This window comes from Centroberyx affinis, unplaced genomic scaffold (assembly GCF_046629955.1).
Source record: "Centroberyx affinis isolate AG114_WGS23_722 - 3 ecotype Tasmania unplaced genomic scaffold, CSIRO-AGI_Caff_v1 ptg000363l_1, whole genome shotgun sequence".
NCBI lineage: Eukaryota > Metazoa > Chordata > Actinopteri > Beryciformes > Berycidae > Centroberyx > Centroberyx affinis.
This window is the reverse complement of record NW_027279034.1, coordinates 62,771-88,034: the sequence shown is the minus strand read 5'-3', so window position 1 is coordinate 88,034 and position 25,264 is coordinate 62,771. Positions and strand designations below refer to the sequence as shown.

Below are 25,264 nucleotides of genomic sequence, written 5' to 3'. Positions count from 1 at the left end.
GAAAAACTAATCTAACTAGCTAAGAGGCTCTATGGTAGAAAAGCCGCTGTCCAACCAGCTAGATAGGACAGAGTTTAATGAGAAGCTTTGTACAGATTTAGTGCAATCATATTTATATAATCTGATAGAACTCTACAAAAAAAGCACAACAGATGCAACTTCAGTTGAAGAGGAAACAATTTGGATTCCACACGCACGCACGCACGCACACACACACACACACACACACACACACACACACACACACACACACACACACACACACACACACACACACACACACACACACACACACACACACACACACACACACACACACACACACACACACACACACACACACACACACACACACACACACACACACACACACACACACACACACACACACACACACACACACACACACACACACACACACACACAGTCCAGTTGTAAAGGATGTGCATTAATTCATCTTTTTGATATGTAGAACTACAAGCAAAACGTAACAGAAAATGAAACTGGCTCCCAAGTGTGCCCATTCATTTAGAAGCTTAAAGACCCCATGAAATGGAAATCAGAGCTCAGTTCATGTGTGGCTCTGGTAAAAAAGAAAAGAAAAATGTGTTTAGAGTTATGTGTGTTGAACAGTGGGAGTGTGTAGAGTTTGTGACAAGGCTAGCCAAACGCCTTGGAGCACCAGAGTACACAGTATTTGCGGAGAAGAAGCACTGATGAGTTATGATTGTGGTCAAAAAGATTTTAACACCATACTTACTATAACAAGCTCAGATCATTGTACCTTTTTTGTAATCGCTAGCTTGCTGATGGTAAAGATGAACTAGGAGAACTTTGTTATATACAATAACCTGGAAAGGAGCCCCCAGCATGGCACCCAGAGCTCTTAAGAGTTCAAAATGTTACACCCTGAGTTGCAGGTTGAGGAAGTGTTGCAGCAAGAATGGAGAAAACAATGTCTTTTTCTATATATTAACATTTATGGACTTCTATCACCCCCTCTGAGTATCTTATGGGTAGGTATATCACATCACAACTTATAAAGTCATTTTTCACTTCATAGGGTCTTTAAATTGCATCTATCCCCTCAAACGATCAGAAACCACCTCTTGGTTTCCGTGGTGACGCCTCTCTCAAGACAATTACAGGATGTCTGATAACGACACAACATCAAACTGCACATAAATTAACATTTCGCATTGTACACACATATTACTCATTTTCAGTGTTGGAAATAAAAAGAGACAATGTAATGGAAAAGCTCGTCTCAGGGACAGTACCCATCTGCCCACATGCTTCCACCTTCCTGATCCTGATCCATATCACTAGCTAGATCCTGACTTAGAAACACAACAGTTTACTAAGTTCCTTAACAACCTGCGTCTCGCTCTGCATCTCTTAGTTGGGCCTGCGCACAAGATTTGGCCTCCTGTCCTGCTCTCTCTGCACCCCACACCTGCCACCGTCCGCAGTTCTCCGCACATTTACTCATCACACACACAGAGATAAATATTTTGTTTTATACATTCAAACTCGATGCTCTTTTTTTGGCATGTGGACAGTGAATCGTGTAAAACGGAGAGATGTGCATCAAAATGAAGTACGACACGAGCCTGATCAGACACACGTTACACACCGACATGCTGCTGATCCTCTGACAGCTCTGTAAGCACGAGTGAGGGGACAGAAAACGGGACCCCTTTATTGCACTTATGTATTAGAGGGGGAGAGGAGGGAGGGGGAATTAGAAATTGAGGTGAGGAGAATGTTCGGATTGCGTGTAGGAATACTGATTATCTCCTCTCCAGAAAGAGCATCATAGATAGAATCTAAAGTTGGAACAGTTTAGTTTCAATCACAAAAAACAAAACAAAAAGGAAAGCAACAAAGATAATAAAAAACTCTCTCTCTCTCTCTCTCTCTCTCATGCACACACCCACAAACACACACAAGATAGACAGGGGCCATTTGAATGCAATTGGGTCAAGGACATTAACCTATTTGTGAGCAGTTTTGGGGGGTGAGGGGGGTCAATATTCTAGAGATGCGTTTGTGAATATGATCCATAAGCTACAAACAGGGTAAACTGTGGTGTTTATTAATCATCCAAGACCTCAAGACATGTCCAAGACCTCATAAACACACGCACACACGCACACACGCACACACGCACACATACACGCACACACACACACCCCTCCCTATGTCACACCCTTAACCCAGAAATCTCTCAGACCACCAGGATCTTGACTTCGTCTTGTTCGTCAGGCCGGTAGAAGAAGGGGATGCAGGGGTTTTCGCCGAGGAAGGGGGGTGAGCGCAGCGCCCCCTGGGGGTTCTGGATCTCCTGGAGCAGCTGCATGATCTGCCTGGCTGTGCCGTCCTCCTTGGGGCCGAGGGGCTGGGGGTCAGTCTGAGCTGGACCAGTCGAAAGGGTCTGGGAGAAGGGGGCGTCCAGGCCTGGGGTGGGCTCCGAAAGGGGAATGACCTCCATGGGCTCTGCAGCAGAGAAACAGAGTGGTATTTTATTTTTCATTCAGAGGAAAATAGAGACAGAGTAGAGGAAACACAGGAGAGAAAGTTCTGGCAGGATTTGATCCTACGCCTGTGGGTGCACACGTGGATCCAGACAGAGCGGATTTAACCACTTAAATATCAGTGGGCAGAGTGTTTTTGGGTTGGTTTATGACGCACTGTGTGCAGATTTAGTGAGCGCACACTAGGTTGTTGCCTACCTGCTCCATTGACAGCATTAAGCTCCATGTGTGAGTGTGCTTGGTGCTCTGGGTGAACGTGATCCTCCCCAACGGGCAGCAGGTCGGGGTTAACTGTGCCGGCGTTGGCCACAGCCCCGGTGTAGCGGCTGTACCAGTCGTTCCTCTCTGCCACAAGCCTCATCACCAGATCCTGCAGCTCCGCCAGCTTAGCCTGATGGACACAGAGGCCAGGACACAGACGGCAACAAACTGGTCAATTGGGAGGAGGACACTATAATTTGAAGAAGGCACCATGCAAGCAAAAACTGTTTTAGCCTAACCCTAACAGGATTATTGTTGAGAATGTGAATTATTTCTCAAGAGTAATGGATTTCTTCTTAAAGTAAAAGCATTTTAGATACCCAAATAAAATCAGCCAATCCAATATGGGATTTTCAAGTCTGACTGATATAGAGAGCTCAATTTTCCAATTGCTGATAATCCAATGACTGGTCATTTTGTCTCCAGAACTATCTGGACAGCAACACATTTTGTGTTTTAATTACTTTGCATGTGAGGTTAGAGTGCTGTCAGCTTTAATCGGGGCAGCCAGATTACAGCCAGATCAGATGTGGGGCTGTGGTGACCCTGCTGTACCCTGGTACACCAGGCTGCATCCCGGTTGCTGGAATGTATTCATTTTTAAGTATCCAGAATTTGTGACAGCTCAAGATTATGTGCAAAGCATTTCTCTTTTGAACACTTTTGTTCAAACAGTTCCTCCCAACTTTATGTTCCGCCCCAACATCCTGTTTCAACCAGAAATACGTCAAATTACAGAAGTAAGACATCATCTAAATGTTGTTTCCTTAGGACCTTAAGAGACTGTGGTAGTGTACCTTCATCTCCTCCTTGTCCTGGGCCAGCATGTTGATGTATTGCTCCTTCTCCTGGTGCTTCTGCTTCATGATGGCCCGCTGGCTCTGGTACAGGGCAATGTACTCTCCTGGGCAGACACACATAATAAGAGACATGAGTGCTGTACTGAAATACATGAATATGTGTGTTTGTGCAATTTCCAGATCACATAAGGCAGATTTTTTGTTATCAGGAGGAGAGGTATTCCCCCTCTCAAAGTATTCTGGTGCTGATTTTTTTCCCCACTATATTTACACAGATCAATTCTTAATTCTCAAATCATGCATCTTGTTTTTCCTAAAATGATTTTGTTCCCCATTTTTTGATATGGTATATAGTATCAAGAACAAAAAACAATCCTACAGTCTTACCTATAGTGTCAGTCTCTCCAGACAGCTGGATGCAGCGGTGCTCCAGCTCCTCCACCCTCTCCTTCAGGTCAGCTTTCTCCTGCATGAGGGAGGTGAAGCGCTGCTGGAGCTTCTCCATGGCGGCTTGCAGGGCCTCATGAACTTCCACCGGCACTCCTCGCTCTGGACATGCGATCAGGAGAGGGGAGACGGGGTTAAATATTACACCCCCATGTACATTATGTATACATCGTAAGTCCATCGTTAGTCCTATAAACCATGTGTCATAATTAATCACCCACTGAAGGATATTAGGCCTTGTCTTCTCTCTGTCCACTCTTTTCTATCTACCAATTTCCACAAACACACACACACTCCTGCAGAAAAACTTGACCTTTCTCTGTAAAAACATACATTTACACACACACACCCACACAATCCATCTAATTTTTCTCACCTGAGTGCTCATGACCATGTTCACAGTGGCTATGTTGGCCATGAGTGTGACCGTGACCATGACCATGCTCATGCTCGTGCTCGTGACCATGCTCATGTCCGTGTCCGTGTCCGTGTCCGTGTCCGTGCTCATGCTCATGCTCGTGTCCGTGCTCGTGAAGATGGTCACAAACAGGTTCCTGACTGTGGCTGTGGTGCTGGTGCTCCAGGCTGAAGGCTGCGGCGGCCTGGTGCCGGGCTGCCATGTGGAGCCTGTGCTCCTCCTCCAGTTGCCTCCGGGCCTCGTCCCTCTCTGCCTCCAACTGGGCCAAAGCCCCGCGGATAAACTCCTCCTGGAGGCAGACGGGGAGAGAGAGAGAGGGGAAATGAAAGGGAAGGCCGGAGAAAGAGAATGGAAAGTGTCAAATGAGGGTAATTCCAAAAATTCATTTCATATGCATTTCCTTGTAGTGGAAATTAGTCTCACATCATAGAGATCTTACCATCATTTCTACATTTCACACCCTTAGCACTGATTAACGGTCCTATCTATTTCAGCACCAAAAAATGAAATATTTTCCAATTCCCAATGTGTAAAGAAAGGGAATGCCAAGGAAAACAGATGGGATCCTTCACACATCCCAATTTGGAAGATTCGGAGGAACAGAATTCTTCACCCTCCTCACCATCTCTTTCTGGCTCTCAAAGTCTTCTGGGATAACTATGGAAGGGGAATTCTTTGGGCTCTCTTGCAGGGACTGGCTCTCGACTCCGTCTCCTAGGCAACGTAACAACAAATTACAAGTGTTGATTTTTTCCATTGCCTAAACAATATGATGTCTTTATTTTTGTACATGGCACTGTGCGTTATCTATAAACATGTAATGCAAATATATAATTTCTCTGAATTTAAAACAGGGGGGCAGACACAACTACAATACTAACAAGTTTTGATCATGTCACGAATGAACAATTAGGTGTTTTATATTTTTGTAGAGGCCAACAATGCCAATACAATAATACAAATACTAGGCCTTACCTTGGTCCCTGGGTGGCGTAGCCAGCAGAGAGCTGTTGAGCAGCTCCTGCACCTCAGTCTTCAGCTGCTCGTTGTCTGTGACCAACTGGTCCAAACGCTCCTGAAGGGGGAGACAGGGAGTCAGTCGAAATATTTACTGAAGGAACACAAGCACAGTGCGTGTGTGTGTTTGAGAGACAAAAAGGAGAAACAGCTGGGTTCAGTGGGGTTAAAATGTGTGATAAGCTCATGTTTAAAGATGAAAGAAGTGTGTCAGTCTGTGCACATTTCCAAGTGTTGCCAGTCCACAGATGCCAGGATTGGTGTGTGTGTGTGTGTATATTAGAAAATTCCATTTGTATGACATATGGGTGGGGGTTCAGGATGGGGGCTCTCCAGCTGCAACAGTCTGAAAGTCTAACTGAAGTCTAACTGAAAATCACAACCCATACTGGTATTTAAGTGTCACTTTGCAAAAACTTTGTTAAGGTACTTTTGGAGCTATATTACTTGGCAGAAGATAAACAATATATGTAATTATTGTCAATTAAACACCTTTTTATGAAAGCAATAAGCTACTCATGCTTTACTCTGCTTTGTGTCATGTCTAACAGTACAGCACGGCCTCCAGTGCTTATTGCTTAAATACTCACCTGCGCTTGTTTCAGCTGTTTGTGACTCAACTCCAGTTGCACGCGGCCCTGGCTCTCATCGTGCTGCAGCCGGTCCAAGATCTGGCTCTGCTGCAGATACTGGTGGTGGAGATGTTCCCGCTCCGAGGCCAGGGTCTGGTAGCCGGCACAGTACTGCTGCAGGTGGGTCACTACCTGGTCCCTCTGCTCCATCAGACCCTGAGTTTCCTGACATTTCAGGTCCATCTGGAGGGAGGGAGGGGAGAGAAAAGAGGGAAATGAATGCCAACTGGATGTAGAAAGCAACTGTACTGTCACAACATCTCTTCATTTGATCTCTTTCTGCACGCTGTTATCATTATATGTGTATGGGAGGAAATAACACAGAATACAATTTATAAAATTCTTAAATAAAATAAAATAAAATAAAATAAAATAAAATAAAATAAAATAAAATAAAATAAAATAAAATAAAATAAAATAAAATAAAATTAAGTTAAATTAAAAATCTACAAACACAGAAGAAGATTGCACATTTGTGTTTTCATATTTTTCCAGATAATATAAGTAAAGATAGACAGCAAAAGTCAGGAGAGGGACAAATGCAACAGGATAAAAGTGCATCAACAGACATTAGTCTACATTTTAACATCAACACTGTATGTGAATGCATGTGAACAGACTCCACTTCTAAGTGATACTTTGTGTGTGTGATGGAGAGACAGTCTTGTGTGTATGTGAGACTCCACCTGCTCTTTGATGTTGTGCAGGTCCTCTTGGAGTTGCCCCATCTTGCGAGCCAGTTCCTTCTTCACATGTTGCTCTGACTGAATGGCGATGGTCAGCTCCATGTTCTCATTAGTCTGTACAGAGGAAGGGGTACCAGACATGTTGGCTTTCAGGCAGCATTATCTCACCCTCTGGGGTAATACTTATTCTGAATGTACTTTCATACAGAGTGAGTACTATCTCAACTTATTACTAAAGAGGCATTGATCAAAACGTGGTGCAATAATTAAAGGACATAAAGAGATGATGAAGAGACACAAAAAAGAATCAAAGCTAGAGTTAAGCAAATGAAGGATGGAAGATGGAAGAGAAAAGATCATAATGAGTAAGGGCCGAAGCAAAAAGGGATATGAAACAAATAAAGAACGGCACTTGTTATAACTCTCGAGAACCCCCCCGCCCCAAAACCTATTCCCAGCCTCACCAGTTTGACAAAGCCGTTCTGCAGCTCGGCCAGCTGGTCCTTGAGTGTGCGGTTCTGGGTGAGGGCGCGGCTGATAGTGGCCTTGTCCGACTGAACGTCCTCCAACATGCGGCGGCGGTCCTCCTCCTCCTGGGTCTGGCTCTCCACCTGCCGCTCCATCTCCCCCAGACGGGTCTCCTGCTCCGCACACATGCGGCTCAGCTGCTCGTTATCGCGCAGCTGGGGGGGATATTACAAGGAAAGAGGTTCATCAGAGAAACTTTAAATAACCTGAGAGATGCGATGGTAATACTAGTGGTGGTATTTTAGCAGGTATTTTGGAACAACTGATTGTGGGCTTCAATAAAAGGACAGATATATTATGAAGTATGAAGTATGTGTTACAGTATCATATTTGTACATGGTTTCACATTACATTCCTTTACTAATCAACACACTTGCATACCTGTGCCTGGTACTGTGCGGTGAGACTGTCCCTCTCCTGCTGCAGGTTGTTGAGGGCCTCCTGCAGGGCGACCTCGCTCTCCGACGGCCCCGGGGACTGGGGCTCCGCATGGCCCTGAGCCTCTCTTTCCTGGGACAACATCGCTGCAGGAGAGGGACAAGGAGAAAAAAGGAGGAGGAGAGAGTCAAGCACTTTGATAGTTTTATCTTCATGCTGCAAAGAAATATACCCCACTGTGGTAGCAGTGTCACCTATGTGTGCCCAGTATTTAGCATGCTACAGTGCATATGCTAATGCTTTTGAGATTATACTAAACTAGCTTTTACTGTACTGTAAACATGTAGTGTTTAACTGTTAGCACCACTATAGTGAACAAAATAAATACTTCACATACAGAGGTGAATTTTCTACCAATGTTCATTGTACTGTGGTCAGGTACTCAGATTGCTTATTTGCAAAAGTGAACTCCGTATGAAGAAAAGGAATGGAGGAAAAGTAGTGAGGAAGAAGAAAAAGAGGAGAAAAAGAGAGAAGTAGTAGAGGAGATAAAAGTGTGTGCCCCTTACCTGCAGTGTTTTTCAGCTCTGTGATGTTAGCTTCTAGTTCTTGGACTCGGTTGATGTTCCTGTCTCTCTCCTCTGCAACCAATGACACCTGCCAAGACACACATACAAGTTCTTATGGTACGTTGGGACCAGTTCCGGTGAGGAGCATCGTTGCCTCGCTTCCCGTTCATTTTTATTGGGAAGCAGCGCAATTCCTCCTGTTCAATAACGCCCCGCTGAAAACGCACAATCAGGAAAAAAACACTGGCTTGATGCTCAATTGTACTTCAGAACTACACAGAAGTTTTCACACAACTTCTTATTTAACCGTTGTGTTTGCACGACATGTTCTACTAATGTGGTGATGATATTACGCAGTTTACCTGTGTTAGCAGCTGTTCTGTCTTGTCCTTCCACACACGGCCTTCCTCCTGGATCTGTTCAGCGTAGCAGTCCCTCTCCGTCTGCAGCTGGGCAATCGACTCCATCAGCTACACCACCACAAACATAAAGGCAGAACTTACATTCACCATCCAACTCAACAGCAAGGCTTTCATTCGAAAGCTTTGAAAAAGATGACAATCAAAATGGGAGATTTTTGGTATTTCCATAACAGATAAATAGGCTTCCCTAGCAGTCTTGGTTCATTTTTAAATGAGCAACAACAAAAAACAAGAGCAGCATAATCCTCGAATGAGCAAGAATTATTCTCCACCGCTATCCCATCGGTGTGGCTCAGCCTGCACCAGCCTTTATGTATCAAATACCGAAAGAGAGGAAAAAGGGGGTGCGTAGATGTGTGGGTGGATGGCGGGGTCAACTGAGTCTACCCCTTCACGTAAAATGACATCAAATAGACCATTTGATGCAACTGAAAAAGGGGAAGTTACCATGACAACTATGGCGGGTGAGGCACATGCCTCTATAAAGGCAGGCTAGCAGGGGTGCAAGCGAGTAGTGTGGAGTAGCTAGACCACATGTGATGAGGTAAAAGCAGTAACTAACATTACTCTATCTTGATTTTTATAGCCTAAACCAGAAAAAAACAGCCGTGTTCTGCCAGTGAGCCTTTAGCTCTGGATCACACATGAAAAAAACATAATGTAGACCTACTTAAAAAGCTCAAAATGACAGAGAAAGGGAATATTCACACAGACAGGCAGGTAGACACACACACATGCACATGAGAAATTAATTGAAAGAGAAACAAAGGTCCATGTACACAGACCTGATGAGTGTGAGCCTCCAGCTGTTGCTTCTCTTCCAGTAGTAACTGGACCTGCTGGTTGGCACTGGGTGGTCCTGACTGACTGGAGCACTGCACCGACACAGAGAAACAAAAGGGCCCATTTAAAAATCAGTAACACAAAGTGGAGTGAAATGCAGATAACACATGAAGGCAAATGACATCTGAGAAGTGAAAAAACATTTTCCGGACCCAAAGGATTTATGCCATTTAACACTTAAAAGGAATGTTGAACTTTGGTAGTACCTTGGGGTTGTGTAGTGTAATAGTGTTGCTGTCTTTATGTTATTAAACCTTTCAGTTTGAATAAGTGTAACACTGAAGAATTTTGGTGTTACACTAATTCAAACTGAAAGGTTTAATGACATAAAGACAGCAATTCACTTTACCACACAGTACTAGTTTTTTATGTATTGTCAGAATCTGCTTTGTTGACGTTAGTTTATGTGCTATAAGTGTGATTTTGAGACCTGTTCCACCATAGAATAGCAGTGAATGGAGAGAGAAAAAAACACAGTATTCTCCAATCCAATCCAATCCAATTTTTTTAGGCAGGGTGGCATTTCTTGTAGACAAGTTGGCTCTCCAGGCCAAATTAATGGTAAGAAAGTATAAACATGTATTTGTATGTGTGTTCATGTACCTGTTGCAGCATGAGGTCGGCCATCTCCAGCCTCTTCCGCAGCTCTTCCAGCTCCAGCCTCATGGCTCCGTTCTCCTGCACATTCAGCTTCAGCTGCTCTGATAGCTCCGAGCTCTGCTGCTTCGACTCATCACTCACACTGCTGCAGACACACACACACACACACATACAGGGGTTGGTCATCATTCCTAAACTGCCAGCAGCAAAATAACGGAGCTACAAAACAAGCCAGTGAATGAAAGACATCCTAATATTGTTCAATAGGCAGAGCTTGGAATCTGTTGGGGTAAGGCTGGGCAAAATATATGGCATTTTAAGATACATCGTTATGGATCCATGCAGGTATTTGTGATGAACTCTAGAGTAAAGTATTAGAAAAAGAAAACTGATTCCAGCAAATATTGTTGTATTGTCAAGGAGAAAAACATTTTCCTATGATATTATGACCATATTGCCAGTTAAAGGCTTGATTCACATTGGGGCAAGCTATACTACAAATGCACACACCCATCATACTATAAAGTGTAGGATAAAAGTGTTGAACTAATTAATGTGTCATTGGTTCCAAAGTGGAGTCTGAATACCCACAGGAGTCCTTGACATACCGGGGTATGTTTGGCAAAATTAAAGATACTTTATTTTTACTATTACTTAATTCCCCAGTACAATGAGTGTGAGCACAGGCTGCCCAATGTTCCCAGCTAGCTACTTTTTTAATGGTTATTTCTGTTTTTGCAGGCTGTTTTCCGAGACACTGATTGCTTTAGGACTTGGGAGACTTGCTCATCCCATCTGTTGCACTGCATCCCAATCTGAGGGAGTCTAATAACATCATGACAGTCAAAGTGATGCTTTGCAACTCCACTGCTGTGAAAATGTTATCAAATAGATCTCAATGGCCTATTGCGTGTACGCCAGGATAAAGTGACTTACTTCAGTCTGTACACCTCTAGCCTCAGGCTGTCTCTCTCTTTTTCAAGTTCTTTGTTGTGCTGCAGACAAAAGGGAAACATATTAATAAAAAAAAATATATATATATATATTGGGAAAACTGTTTCGCCTAACAGTGCAAATTAGCCAGCTGCTTATTTGTATTACAGGTACACAGCTGATTGTCAGTTGAGCATTTGTCACTGGAAACGTCTTACACATCTTTACGTCTTACTTATATTGGATTTGCATTGCTCATCCCCAGTGATTGCTGTTTCTGGTTCTATGTTTATGGTGCTGTTTATATGTTCATATGAACAGATCACTGAAATGCCTGTTACCTTTTCAAACTGTTTCTGCTGCGTGGAGACGGAGGAAAGTGTTCTCTCCAGCTCTGAAACCCTCTGTTTGGTGGACTGCAGACGGTTACTCAGCTCCTCTGCATCTCCTGGAGACACACACACACACACACACACACAAACAGAGTTAACTAATGGCTATAGATGTGACAGCTTAGCAGGATTAAAAATAGTCATTCAAATGCACGCATGCACTCACAAAAATACACACACACCTGTTTTCTGCCGTGCAGCCTGTTGTGTGTATTGTAGTGCTGTCTGCAGTTCTGATTTCTCTGATACCAGGATACCAATAGTCTGGATGTGAACCTACAGAGAAGACAGAGAGCAAGTTTCTTCTTTAGACACATCCATTGTTAGGTTGAACAGATATGGCGTACTATCCACTCAATGCAAACACACACCACCAGACGGATTAAATTTGGAGTTAGTGTGTATGTGTACGGAGAGTGGTTACCTGCAGTTGTTCCCGCATGGCTCCTTGCTCCTTTGCAAACTTCTGCTCAAATTCCTTTCGTTCCTGATGGAACAAAAATGCAAAGTTTATGAATGACGAGAAAGGGAGTGAGAAATTCAGTGGATTGGGAGAGAGGAATGGACAGACAGTCAGACAAGCAGACAGAGAGAAGAAAAAACTGTTTACCTTTTGTAGCTGATCTGTGAGCTCCTGAGATTGCTGTGTCTGCCAGACCAATAGGACATAAATGTCAGTTTGGGAAAGATCACAATTCCTCTTACCCCCCCACCACTGGTTGACAATCCCATCCTAGCCCAATAAAACTTTATAAAGCTTTTGGCACAAAAGGTAGCCCTTCATTTTCATGCCAGAGAGCACAGAGACACTGCAAAGTAATGAAAGCCACTTATGAGCCCTTTGTGTTTGTTAGTGTGCTAAGGCAGCTTGAAAAAAAAAACTTATGACAGCTCTGGGAAATGTACACTGAAGTTGCTCTTTATGCTTTTGATACTTTGGAGAAATTTATTTTAGTCAACCTAAGTGCAAGATAATAAATGAAGTGGAAAATCATGCATGACTTCTGCCAAGATGTTGTTAATCAAGACAGCATGCAGAATATGTATGTATGTGGTGAGGTTGGCAAGGGGTTATTCTTTGCCGTACAAGGCCAAACCTAAGAAACACCCAACTCCCAACGCAAACACAAAACTAAACACACACACACACACATACACTGTACACACACACAGCTTCTTACCAGCTGGTCTAGCTTGGTATTGAGCTGAGAGTTTGTTAGGTTGCTGGACTCCAGGGCGGCAGCCAGCTCCTGGTTCCGACTCTATCGCGTGCACACATGCATCCGGGAAAGACAGGAAAAAGAAAATAAAAGAAAGAAGAAAGGGATAAAGTGCAGTGGTGAAAGAGAAACAAAAAAAAACACGTGGGAGGAGGAGAGAAATTCAAAACGTGAATTATTAACATGAAGGTAAACAATAGTACCTTTACAAGTGGTGCAAAATGTGCTTTAAAATGACACGGTAAAGCAAATGAGTGAAATACAAGATGGCAGGTAAACTGATTTATATGGGACGGGCTGAAGGGTAGTGGAACCTTCATGGCAACACATTTAATTATCATTCTCAAGACAGCTTCAACATGACCTCTGTTTCTCAGGACCATATGAAGTGCCTAATCAGTGCTGAGAGCTTCCAAGTTTCACCTAATGGGCCAATCTAATTGTCACTGAAATCACACTGCATGGTGTACCAGGCCCGATTGGAGCTTTTAGATAACACTGTGCTTCTGTGCCACACCTATAAAGCTCAACAGAGAGACCAATTAACACAGTTACACAGAGGATGAAGATTATGATTTCTAAACTGCCATTATCCTTGGCAAATTCAAATTTTGATCCGACTGGAGGGACATCTGGATGAGTTTTGCTTGGGTGGTTCCAAGGGCATGGATTAAACCAATTCATCTCCAAAGGGGACGCACATAATGTTCCATTTTATTCACTTAATTTGTTTAATCATCCATCCACCTATCTATCCATCCATCCAATTTACGTTTTGACAATATTTGAGGCGTGACCCTCAGTATAGCCCTTACAGCTATCAGACAAATTAAGAAACCAACTGCCTGCAAACTTGTGTGGTGCAATTATGATACATTTTAAAAACAACTACACTGTTAGTTTGCATTGTTGTATCAGCAAGTTATGATGACCGTTAGCCTATGGCTCACTTTCTCTCTACAGTGTGATCAAGTGTGCATCTGCAGCCTGAGGGGGAGTGAACGTGGTGTACTCTGTGTGGGAGATTAAATAACCAAAAGCCAAAAAGTAAAGGGCACCTTCACACAAAGGGGCACAGTGAGTTTTGGATGTGTTCGGTGGAGATCACACTGGAAGTGCTGAAAACATGAGGCATATCGTTCCAGAGGGCTAGCTAGCAAGCACACTACCTTGTAACTTTTCCTATGCTACCAGAGAAAAACCCATTCTAGGCACAGCATGTTCGACTGAGTTCAACTTCAAACGCGTGCCTTATGAACCGCAATGCTCCCAATGCATATGAGAAGTGATGGGTCTACCGCAAAACCTCAGAAAAGAGCATAAAAACCTGCCCTAGTTAACTTCGGTTTGTAAGTGTGATTGCCACCTTAGTGTATATCATGGTTAGACCTTTTAGGAACGGATGTACTGCATTATAAGTTGACTTAATTCTAAGGCTTCACATTTCAAACCCAAGTGTTTAGTTGACAGAAACTATTAGCTTTCTCTCTTACCTCCATTTCTTTCTCACTGATAGAAGGTGCACTGTCCCCATTGACATAAGCAGTGGATGACTAAAATGACACAGACACTCACATTAATGCACTTCCAACACAACATCCAAGCATATTTTCAAGTGTTACATGCAGACCTTGAATTAAAGTTGGCAATAGCAAATTTCCAAACTGACTTTAAGATAACACACTTCAATTGTTTGTTTTGGACTCTTCTAAATGACAACAAGCAGACATTATGAGGAAATATGATGAATATGCTTTAATGGAAACGTATGTGCCTCTATTCACTAAAGGCCCAAACGTACTGGATGCATTGCAGGTGGGGAATTTGATTAGTCATCAGCACTAACACCTGCATTTCCCCACCATGATGGGCAATGATACTACAGTATATCACATTTTCTTTTGAGCAACATCAAAGATGTTTACAGTGTGCTTCGTATATTTGGGACCAGCGAGCAGATCAGCTAGATTATAGCGAGTTCATATTTTGTCCATGTTCATCATTGCATTACATTTTAAGTCCTTTTGCCTTGAAATAGGTCAGCGGTAACTGTGACTCAGAAACCTCATGAAAAACAGATGTCATGGTCCGCTGTTGACTGTCCAAAACTAAGCCAAGTTTGGAGGAGAAATATCAAGGTGGTTTGACGCACCACTTGATGCTTTCAGTGCACAGTGGGAACAACTGGCAAATTTGAAAATGCTTCCAGTGTGTTTCTGCCTTCAGATGTAGGACACACTACTCTAAAGTGCACTTCAGTGGTAGTGCGTTAATGTTAAAAGCCTAACACTGTATGGCAAAGAGATGTGTGTGTGTGTGTGTGTGTGTGTGTGTGTGTGTGTGTGTGTGTGTGTGTGAGTAGGGGGATGAAATGGTTATAACGTGGTACCTCAGAGACTAGGCCGTTCAGTTGCTGTGAGAGCTGCCGCAGACTCTCTGTGGAAGACAGCGGCCTGCAAGACAACACACACACAGACACACACATTAAAACAAATCGACAAAAACACGCCATCCACTATGTTGCATTAGTATAGAACTAGGGTGGCAGGTATACTGGAGCCACAGTGTCTTATAATGCTTGTGATACCTTTTTTATGACAAATAGTAGTGTAGTCCATACGATACAGCATAAATACCTTATGTGTTGCTATGTTGAAAAAATCAAATATTTCTATTCTAATTGCTTCTAAAACTAATGTTAGCCTCTTAAAAGCTGAGTTGTCATCAACACCATTCAGCAAACATTAACAGCTCAGCATGTCCTTTGGTCCTCTCCAGCTTCGTCATCAGCCTGGATGTAATTGTGTAATTCAATGTTTCAAAAATATAAAATACCTCACATCGTCAGTGAATACTTGCCGAGCTGTGTGAGTGTTATTAGACATGCTGTGCATGAGACTCAGCAAGAAAAACTGGAAAAAGCCACTGACTGCTTTGAATGACTTCATGTTTTGCAAGAGCAACATAAGGCTGAATTTTCGCCAGTTTTTCTGTTCCTCCTAATCTTAAGCATACATATTATTAAATCCTCTTTGGGCAAAAGTAGGCCTATGCAGTGCAAGCAAACAGCAAGAGAGTGGTATGTCTGTGTACTTATCCCCGGGTTTTGGAGGAGTCATTTTGCAGTTAAACTTTTTGTTTCTCCTTCCATTTTACCGGTCAATTCTCAGTCTTGTTCTTACATGCATCACGAATATCTGACAAAATTCCATTGTTGGAAACCTTTCCTGTTTTTGACAAAATAAATTACTCACTTTTCAAATTAAAACTTTAGTCAGTAAAAGAGAACGCTATTTTCTTTTATACATCATTCATATCAAAACATATTACACGTCATTATGCCTGTCACTGCAATAAATCAACATCTCCACACTCTAAACTCTAAAAACAGAATTGTTAATAGCAAAAAAGTCATTTTTGAGGGAAATATATGCCATGCGTTAATGAGAAACCCACAATTTAATCTGCCATGACGCTGCAATACCTTGGCAGGCAAATTCTGCAAAGGCAAATATTTGTTTTGACAACCCTACTCATGAACTGTGCACATAAATATGCAACCGCTGTTTTGTGTGTTGTGTGTGTGTCCACATAAACAGACACATGGGTGTCATAATGTATCACTGAAAGGGGGCAGTCTGACAGAATAAATGGAGGTGACCCACCTATTTTCCTCCGTCAAACTCTCATTGCCATTGGTATCAGGGTAGTCCTGCAGAGAGAGAGAGAGAGAGAGAGACAGAGAGAGAGACAGAGAGAGAACAGAAAACACTGTGAGCACATTTGTACGTCTGATAAATGGGTGTTTGCATGATGACAAAGCAAAAACACCACTAGCAAAAGAAAAGGAGAAGCACTGAATCTGTCGTTTTCATCACACAAATATGCCATTAGTAAAACTGTAGCAGTGGGCAGTTAACTCATCTATGTCATTATGCTAAGCTTAAGAGTGATGGACAGAAAGACAGCAAACAACTAGGACTCAGAGCGACAGACTGAGATAGAATGAGATGAGAAAGGCAGAGAGGGAAAGAGAGAGAGAAATGGATTGAGAGAAAGGAGAGAGACACACCTGCAGGTCAGTGTTGCGGCTGACAGACTCAAGGTTAGTAGTAGGAATAGTGCTAGAGAGATTAGACACGGGTGAGCCGCGGCCGGGCTCGCCCTTTGGGTCCTCCAGCAGCTGGGGAACTGAAGACCCCATGGCCTCCGTGTCGGCATAGGTCTGAGGTGACACACACACAAAAAATGCACACGCTAGTTTAATGCAAAGACAGAAGAGGTGCAGTTATGGTGAAAGAACAACATACAGAGCACACTGATGTCCAAAACTTCAGCCTGGTTTGAGTTTTTGCTCATTTTTTGCATTTCCCATCCATTTAATGTAAATTGTGACAGTTTTTACGTGCATATTTTGAAATTAGTTTTGCCATACCTCTCTCACTCAATTCCAAACAAAAATCAGTAAAAACAACTCCAGAGACTTCTATTTTGGTCGGTAAACGAAATCCCTCACTGTGATCGAGAGGCCACCAATTGTGCCTTACCTACATTTTCTGTTTGTAAACAAACACCCCGCCCACCACCCTCGGGTCATTACGTGACCGATTTCCCTCTTATCCTCTCCAAAATAAATCTTTCAACTAACAGCTAATATTCTCTGCAGTTACATTTGGACCCGCCTTCTATCAATAACGTCCCAGTGAAGCCAACAGACAAATCAAAGCAAGATGCTTCGGCCAGCTAGAGTCCATAAAACGAAAACAGAAAATAAAGCTTGATTTTATACAATTATGGCTTAAAATTGTCGCTCTCTTCTTTACTGGGAGTACCCCACAATATTTAGACTGCGTTTATTTCAGAATATTTACTATGAGAAACAACTAAGACGAGGGAAAAATACCAAATATCTCATAACGTGATAAAAGCCCTGGAAAACGATCTACAATGTTGTAAAACAGTAAGGGAATGCAGGAAATGAGCAAAAACCCCAGTCACACTGAATTAACAATCAAACACAACGGTAGCAACATGACAACATTGTGTAACAGTGGTCAAACACACAAATACATGTCTTGTTTTCCCAGATGTGTACATGCCTGCATGACAAACTAACATGTGTCCAGGTGAGATGTCACAGCCATGCAACTAGTAAGCCTCATGCCCCTTAATGTGCTGACCCAATTCACACTGCACTTCCACAACACTGGCCGGTAAACTCCAGTGAATCATCATCAACACTGATATTAACATGCTGAAAACAAGGTCTGAACTTAGAGAAATGCCGATCTCAACCCTTTGCCGCCCAGCGATGTAATGCACGCTCTTTACGTGGATTTGAAAGCATAGCATCAGTGTAAGACATCACACCTGAACCCATCCTATGCTTTTGAGTCTATGCGACAGAACAAGTGCACTTGAGGTAAAGGGGGAAAGGGAGAACTGGGAAGCAAGGTACAATATCACATAGCACATGAGGAGCAGCTACTGACAGTGGGGGATGCAAAGAGAGAGGAAGAGAGGAAAAACAGGCAGGGACGAAACAATGGAGGGACAGAAAGAGAGAGGCTCACCTGACTGTTGCCATAGGGAGGTAGGACTACTCCATTGCTTTGACTAAGAGCTTTCAGAATACTGTCAAACTACAGGAAAGAAGAGACAGGGGAGGGGGGGGGGGGTGAAAGAGAAGTGAAAGGGGAGTGAACGCTTGAGAAAGGGACAGAGATACAGGCAAACAGGCACAGAGGCAGGTGTTACAAGAAATCTAGAAGGAAGAGATTTGGAGAGAGAAGAGGGTTTGTAATGGGGAGCAACTAAGACCATTATGCTGTGTCCAAGAGGTCAGTAAACACTGCTATGTGACTCATCCAGGGTTTTTCCGATAAAATTAGAAAACGGCCACCTTCCTGATTTTGTCCACCGCATTAGACTAACGCTGCAAACAAGGGCTACCTGAATCCTTCACTTTACTGAGCGCACACTCCCAAACTAGTGGCATTGTCTTGGTCTTTAGGCTGCACCTTTCCAATGCTTAAAATGTTGCCTTTGTGGAGTGGCATAATCCCTGACCGCAAATCCCTAGCTGCCTCAGTACACTGGTGGCAAACGTTGCTACAAATCAATGGCATACTGTAGTGTTCCAGCCTCGCTGTTCAGCATATTTACGCTTGCTTTACAGTGAGCTCTACAAACTAAGCAAAGTAAACTAGCTCCCATTTCCCAATCCCTAGTCTCCCTTTGCTACAATAACCTGTGCCAGCTCAAGTTGTTCACCTTCACATACAAAGCTAATTTAGGGCACGGTGTTCCCTCTCTTAAAGGGTAAAGAACTGAACTCTGTTTGGTTACTCTCAATTGCTTCTGGCAGGGACTTCAATGTTTGCTTATTTCGCCAAAGTGTATCAATCAGGGAAAATACTAACTTAAACCTAGTTGAGACTACAAGACTGTTCAAGTCTTGCCCAACAATTGGTTCAGTTCAGACTAAACGACTGGTCTGCCTGCCGTCCCGTTGGGAAGTTGCTCACACTATGTGACGGGACAAACATGGCCGTCACTCACATGAAGACGAGGGATCACACACTACCCGATTCTGTCATTCAAAAACGTTTTCCCATTCGTCCAGAACTGCTCACTGTAAATAAAATTACAAAAACGGTCTCCTATCATTTCTTGCTTCATGGTACAGAAGCAACACTTGACATTTACATTACAAATGTATTTTGAAGTGACATTACTGCAAGGATATAGAGAGAGTTGTTTTGCTTAATTTGTAATTGCACACTTATGCAGATTGATCCAGGCATGTTGCCATTTTATATGATGTTTATTCCTCCAACTGAAATTGTATAGCAACTTCTTTAGAGTTGAGCAATTAGACTTAGGAATTTTACTAAACCATATATGTGAGTGGGCCTTGTTGTTGTTAAATGTGTTCAATTCTCTTTTTCTTCCCCGTGTATCTTAACTCCAATTGGCTGTTGCCAGTTTCACTCTCAGATTTCAGTCTTAGACCGCTTCACACTACACAAGCCCAAACCGACTGGACCGACAAAATCAAACATGAATGAAGAAAAAAATAGCGTCATGCCAAATGGACAGTCAGCAGTCTTGAGCCCATTCACACTACAGGACAATCTGCTCCGACTGTCAGTCCCCCTCCTCCTGCTCCTTAATTTACAGGTTTTCAACTTTCATCCTAGCCAACTTTAGGTTACTATTCAACTTGGCAAGCAGCCTCTTTGTACAGGGGGCTGTTGTAGTTGTATTGTCTAATCTGCCCTAATGGGTGAGAAGCAAACTCCTCCTTTCCCATCCCAATTGAGAAATAGCTTTTAAATACACGCATTTGTACATTTTAAATGACAGTGTAAGTCGTTGCACTCAAGAAAATAAAACCTGCTGAGCAATTATCACACGTTAAATCAACTTTTGGCCCTGCATGTGCTTCCCCATTCCTGTGTCAGCGTTTCCTGCAGGAATTGTGTAAGTCAAGGTAGTAGTGGCTGACTAACCTAGATAAGTAATGTGCACACTTGTTTTCTGCCATTTTTGTTTAATATGTAAGGTTAAATTACCTAATTTAAATTAGTTAGCATTGTGTTTGAAAATTCAAATCAGTATCAGCTTACTTTAGGTTAACAAAGTAGTAAATACAGGGAGGAAGACAGTGCAAAGTCATGCTTTGCAACGACATTAAGAAATTCATTTGATGCTATTAACAGACTTACTCAATGACAATAAACACGCATATAATGGAGTTCGGGACTTTTTAGGGTTTTACAGTCAAGGCCGGGTGTTCTTTTGTCAAGGCAGTTATCGAGGCAGCTACTATATCTTGTCAAACGCTGCAGGAAACCCTGAGTGTGTTGCACTAGGCTACATTTTAAATCACCAAATATCAAGGTAACTTATATCGGCAAAAAAAAAAAACACAGCAAGAGAATTTCCACCGGCGAGGGATCCAGCATATCACCAACCCCCGATGTATTCATCCAGTCGCCCAACCCTAGTGTCCAACAGCCCGAAAGGACTGTAGTGACGATCCTTGTAAAATGCTGTTCAAGCTCATTCATCTTTTTTCCTTTCTTCCCAAGAGTCTTTGCCCTCCTTTAAACTATTAAATGATTCAAAGTTTACTTGGGAATACATTGATACCTACTTTCTCTACTTCTCACACCTTTCCCCATTGCTTTTTGGGATGAATTCTCTCCGACACTAGTTCTCCAATTTCATGCTGCCACCTGTAGTCATTGATGATATCCCACATTTTCTGTAGTTTATTCTTATCTGTTCCTTTATTCTGTCAAACTGACTATTTTAGAATCAGAGTTAACCGATTCCCATTTCCTTTTTTCACCTTTCTCTAGCTTTATGCCCACTTATCTTTTCCGTCCTTGGCTGCCTGGCCTCTCTGCCATCCAAACCCTGTTTCAGTGGATATCTAGTAAACTGTAGTCTACTACTTGTCACTGGATTTCATCTGACCTTATCAGGCAGTACTGATCAATCCTAAAATCAAGCACCTCTTCTTTGCTTGGTGTATTTTAAGGCCCCTATAAGCAAATTAAGAGTGTCGGTGAGACTGACACTACTACACAACTGTGACTACAGCTTTCACATGCAGGGGCTGACATCAGATCAGATCAATTTTTCACATTCCTTGGCCAGCAGTTTTTAAGTAACTAGCCCAAACACTGAAACCACTGGTCCTGTAAACATATCAGTACTTTATCTCATTCAGACAAGTCTAAATTATAATTCAGACATGTTAAAAACAAGTAATGTCAACACTGCTCTAATGATTCTGATTATTCTGATTATTAATTAGATATGGACACTGCTGTTTTGGTGTGGGTCAAACCCTGTGAATCTATCCTCCTTCTGTCCCTAAAAACAGAGCTGCCTCCCTACAAATCATGAATAAAGACTGCTATTCATGATAGCAACACTCTAATAGCCTATATGTGTGTAATAATAGCTGAATCTATGTTTTTCATTTATGACTTTATTTCACTGAAAATATACTGATATCACATAGTAATATCATAGATAACTGATAAGTCAGGCTGAAAATGCACGTTATGACAGATTTGTTATAGCTGAATCAAAAACCTATGTACGGGACTTGATAGAATTTATAAACGAACTTTCACTTTACCGTACACTAATTTTTCACCCTTGTCTGCATATGCCGGAAGTTCTCTGCATATTTTACCAAACACCTCGCCTTCTGCTGCATCATGCCCTAACCGTGGCAATCGTTCTGGCCAGTGAGGCTGAAACTTCCTCTGTCTCTTTTCTCACATTCTCCATCCTTCTCCCTCGGCTCGCTCCTCCTCCAATGTCATTCTCTTGGGTACAGATTGTTTTCCCCCTGGCACCTGGCCAGCAAACGCGGGCCAACGTTGCTACTGCGTTGTCGACATTCTGCATGCTTGATCGAAAATAGGAAAGCGTTTCCCGACAAGATAGTAATTCTGTCATATCATTTCACAACCGACAATATAGTTTTTTGATCACTGGCCAAGCAGGGCCACTAAAAATCCTTATTTACTGGCCCAGAGCTCTGAGAAAACACTGACGGGCCTGTGGGCAAGTGGCAACGTCAAGCCCTGACATTTGAGGGGTGAAGGTGCCTGGCTGTACCTCACTTCAGCCTACATGTTCTGTTTTCACATATATTTGTTCAGTATTAAACAACAATGGCACGAACAGTGAGGAATTTGCCTACGAGCACCTGGAGATATTTTCTCAAGTGTGTGCAGCTCTGCCAGTCCAATCACTTTCTAACTCTTCACATATCCTCATAAGTGTTGCGGTTGGAAGCTCTCTGCATAATGTGTGTGAGTGTGTACTAATCTAATAGCAGCCTTTTAGATAAAGTTTAATGTTGCCTCTAATCTTTCGATATATGATTTGTTTGGGCCTAGGTTTAGCTTCAAGAACTATAAGTCCCACATTATCAGTGTTAACAATGATCAACGATATTCCTTAAAGTAATTACTCTTTTGTCTGCATATTGTAAGCAGCATATAGGTTGGATTAGATGCATTTTAAAAAGCTATAAAAATAAGAAGAAATAAAACTGTTTAGGAAATTTAAATGATTTTCATAGGGGCATAGACAGTACGGGTAACCGGAAAGGACAAGGAGACAGACGGATATACAAGAACAAAGACAGACAGGTTGCTAACTGACAGAAAGGCAGACCTTCGGGCCTTCACTGACTGGCAGACAAACAAATAAACAAACAGAAAGATGTGGATTGTGACTTACGCTGTCTGGAGAGTTTCTGTCTGTTGAGGACACATCGGGTTGGCTCCCTCCCTTCACCTTCCTCTTCTTCTTGGCCCCTGCTCCCCCTCCTCCTCCCCCTTTCTCTCCTCCTACACTAGTAGGAGAGCTCTTCTGCTGAAACTCCTTCAGCTGAGCAGCGAAGGAGAGAAGGAAGCAAGAGATGAGTGAGTGACCAGTAACCAGCGGAGCTGTAGTCAGGCTAACTGAATCAGGAGATGTAACTTCGCTCTCAGCTGAATCAGGGAGGCATAGCTCCCCCTCTCTGACAATGGAAGGCCTATTCAAGAGATCCAGCTTCAAACATAGGCTGGAATGCATGGCCACTGCCCACTAGTTATTGCCTTACTAGTATCACTTAAGTGGGGAACAATGGCTTGCTTGTTCAAAACCTTCACCAAAATGCAGAGTTAACTAACCTATGGAAAACTATTACTATTAACATATGAATAGACGGTGCAGTTTAGCCATGTGAACATAACTGGAGAATGTTGTCATGCTGTGTGAGTTTGTATGAGCATGGGGCCTGTGACACAGTGACAGCTGTTTGCGGGTGACCAGAGGGAACTAGATAGCTACTGGGAATGGCATCTCCACAATACTGGAGGCTTTGAATCTCAGCTAATGTTATGAGTTATCAACACCACCACCCATCCACGAAGACGGTGGTGTAACAACAAATGCTGACGAGTCATTTCCTGAAGCTAACGTTTACATTTGATAAGGCCATCTTTCTCACTAGCCAGCCACACACCTAACCGGAGCACACAGCAGGACACAGAAAAGGAAGAGGGGTGTCAGCTGTCAAAACAGTCCCCGTCATCTTATCCTGCTAACTAGGCTACAATGCTTCTCGGGTGTTTACTGACTTCAATTGGTGCATGCTGCACATTTTTATTAGCGAACTGTGCCATCCTACAGAGTAGACAAGCTACAAAGCTGTCCAACTGTTGTCTGGCATCCTTTAACAACACGCTAACTGGATAGCAGCAAGAATCATTAGCAAGCCAACTATCCATTAGCCAGCTCGCTAACGTTAACTTGTAATAGTTAGCTGGTTAATAACCAAATGTAGCTGGACAGACACCTGAAACCGTTGAGTAAATACAGTAAGTTAACCACCAGCAAAACAAGCGAATTAGGCCGCTATAAATGCTTCTAAGAACTAAAAATAGTCTACATAATCTCGCAAGTTAATGCTATCAGTCGAGGCCCGAAAGAAGCCCCGGCCTCTCCTGCGCATTGACATCCCCAAGAGGAGCCTGAGGTCCGGAATGGGCGACACCACAGAGGTCGGACGACGTGTAATGACAACACCCTCCTCCGTTAAAAAAAACTGTAAAAAGAAAAATGAAAGAAACCGCCGACAACACCAACCCGCTGAAGAGAGACACCTCCAGTGCTCCCCGTGATGTTTTGCCAGGTTGATTGTAAAATACTTTACCTTTTTCTTAGCTGCAGCGAGTTTGATTTGCCTGCTCTGGTCGGCCATCCTGCTGGTCTGCTCGGCGAGCCGAACCACGTCATCAGTTTGGGGGCTGCTGCTGGTGCCTGGCTCTGCCGCTAGGGGGCGCAAACCTGGGGCATCGCCACAAAGAGCTTCACCTGCATACATTTCGTAGTTACATGGCACTTGCCATAAGTCCAAATCTTTTTGGGGTTGTTTTTGTGATTTTTTATTCATTCCAAAAAAAGAAGAGACATAAAGAATATAAACTGAATATACAAAATGTTAGAGACTCTTACTATTTTCATAAAGTAAACTGATGGGGTGAATCCAGGTAAAAACCATTATGCCTTATTGATCTCCTTATTAAATTTATACCAAGTTACAGAAGGATTTTTAAGCTTTGAGACAACTGAGATGTGGATTGTGCAAAAGGGACTGCAACTTAAGGGAAGCTGACCCTAATATTTTGTACAGTTAGCGTACATACACCATGAATACATCATGAGTATACATATAGAGTAATTGCCTGTTGTCATCCAAATATCCCCGGTGCCCCCTTCACCATTCCCACCCCCAAATGTCAGCAACCCCCCACATGCCTCCTCAACCCATTTCCACCCGCCACTTTCTATACTCTGGGTTCACACAAAATTACAATATACTGTATATACATGCATATATATACATCGATACACACCCACATACACATGTTCGTGTACATATACAACAGTAAAAAAAAAGAAGAAAAAGAAAGTGAGTCCAAATCTTGTAATTTATATCATTCTAGCGGAGAGTAAAAACAGACTGTAAATGAAAGACCCAAACAAAAGGAAGT

The 25,264-nt window shown here is 42.8% G+C and overlaps 1 protein-coding gene across 1 annotated transcript; it reads right to left on the bottom strand.

Annotated features, from left to right (window-relative positions):
• Positions 1–374: 374 nt before the first annotated feature.
• On the bottom strand, positions 375–24,471 carry golga2 (golgin A2). Its single transcript, XM_071515645.1, has 28 exons — positions 24,424–24,471; positions 22,962–23,111; positions 18,257–18,325; positions 16,756–16,908; positions 16,349–16,395; positions 15,073–15,136; positions 14,177–14,236; positions 12,645–12,725; positions 12,074–12,112; positions 11,888–11,950; positions 11,646–11,739; positions 11,413–11,519; positions 11,075–11,133; positions 10,142–10,283; positions 9,481–9,570; positions 8,636–8,743; positions 8,274–8,361; positions 7,708–7,850; positions 7,263–7,481; positions 6,799–6,912; positions 6,071–6,295; positions 5,439–5,538; positions 5,086–5,177; positions 4,422–4,752; positions 3,986–4,147; positions 3,596–3,702; positions 2,736–2,928; positions 375–2,499 (listed from the first exon to the last, which is right to left on the bottom strand). Exons 1-28 carry the CDS (start codon positions 24,469–24,471, stop codon positions 2,231–2,233), a joined length of 3,417 nt encoding a protein of 1,138 aa, XP_071371746.1. The 3' UTR covers positions 375–2,230.
• Positions 24,472–25,264: the final 793 nt, after the last annotated feature.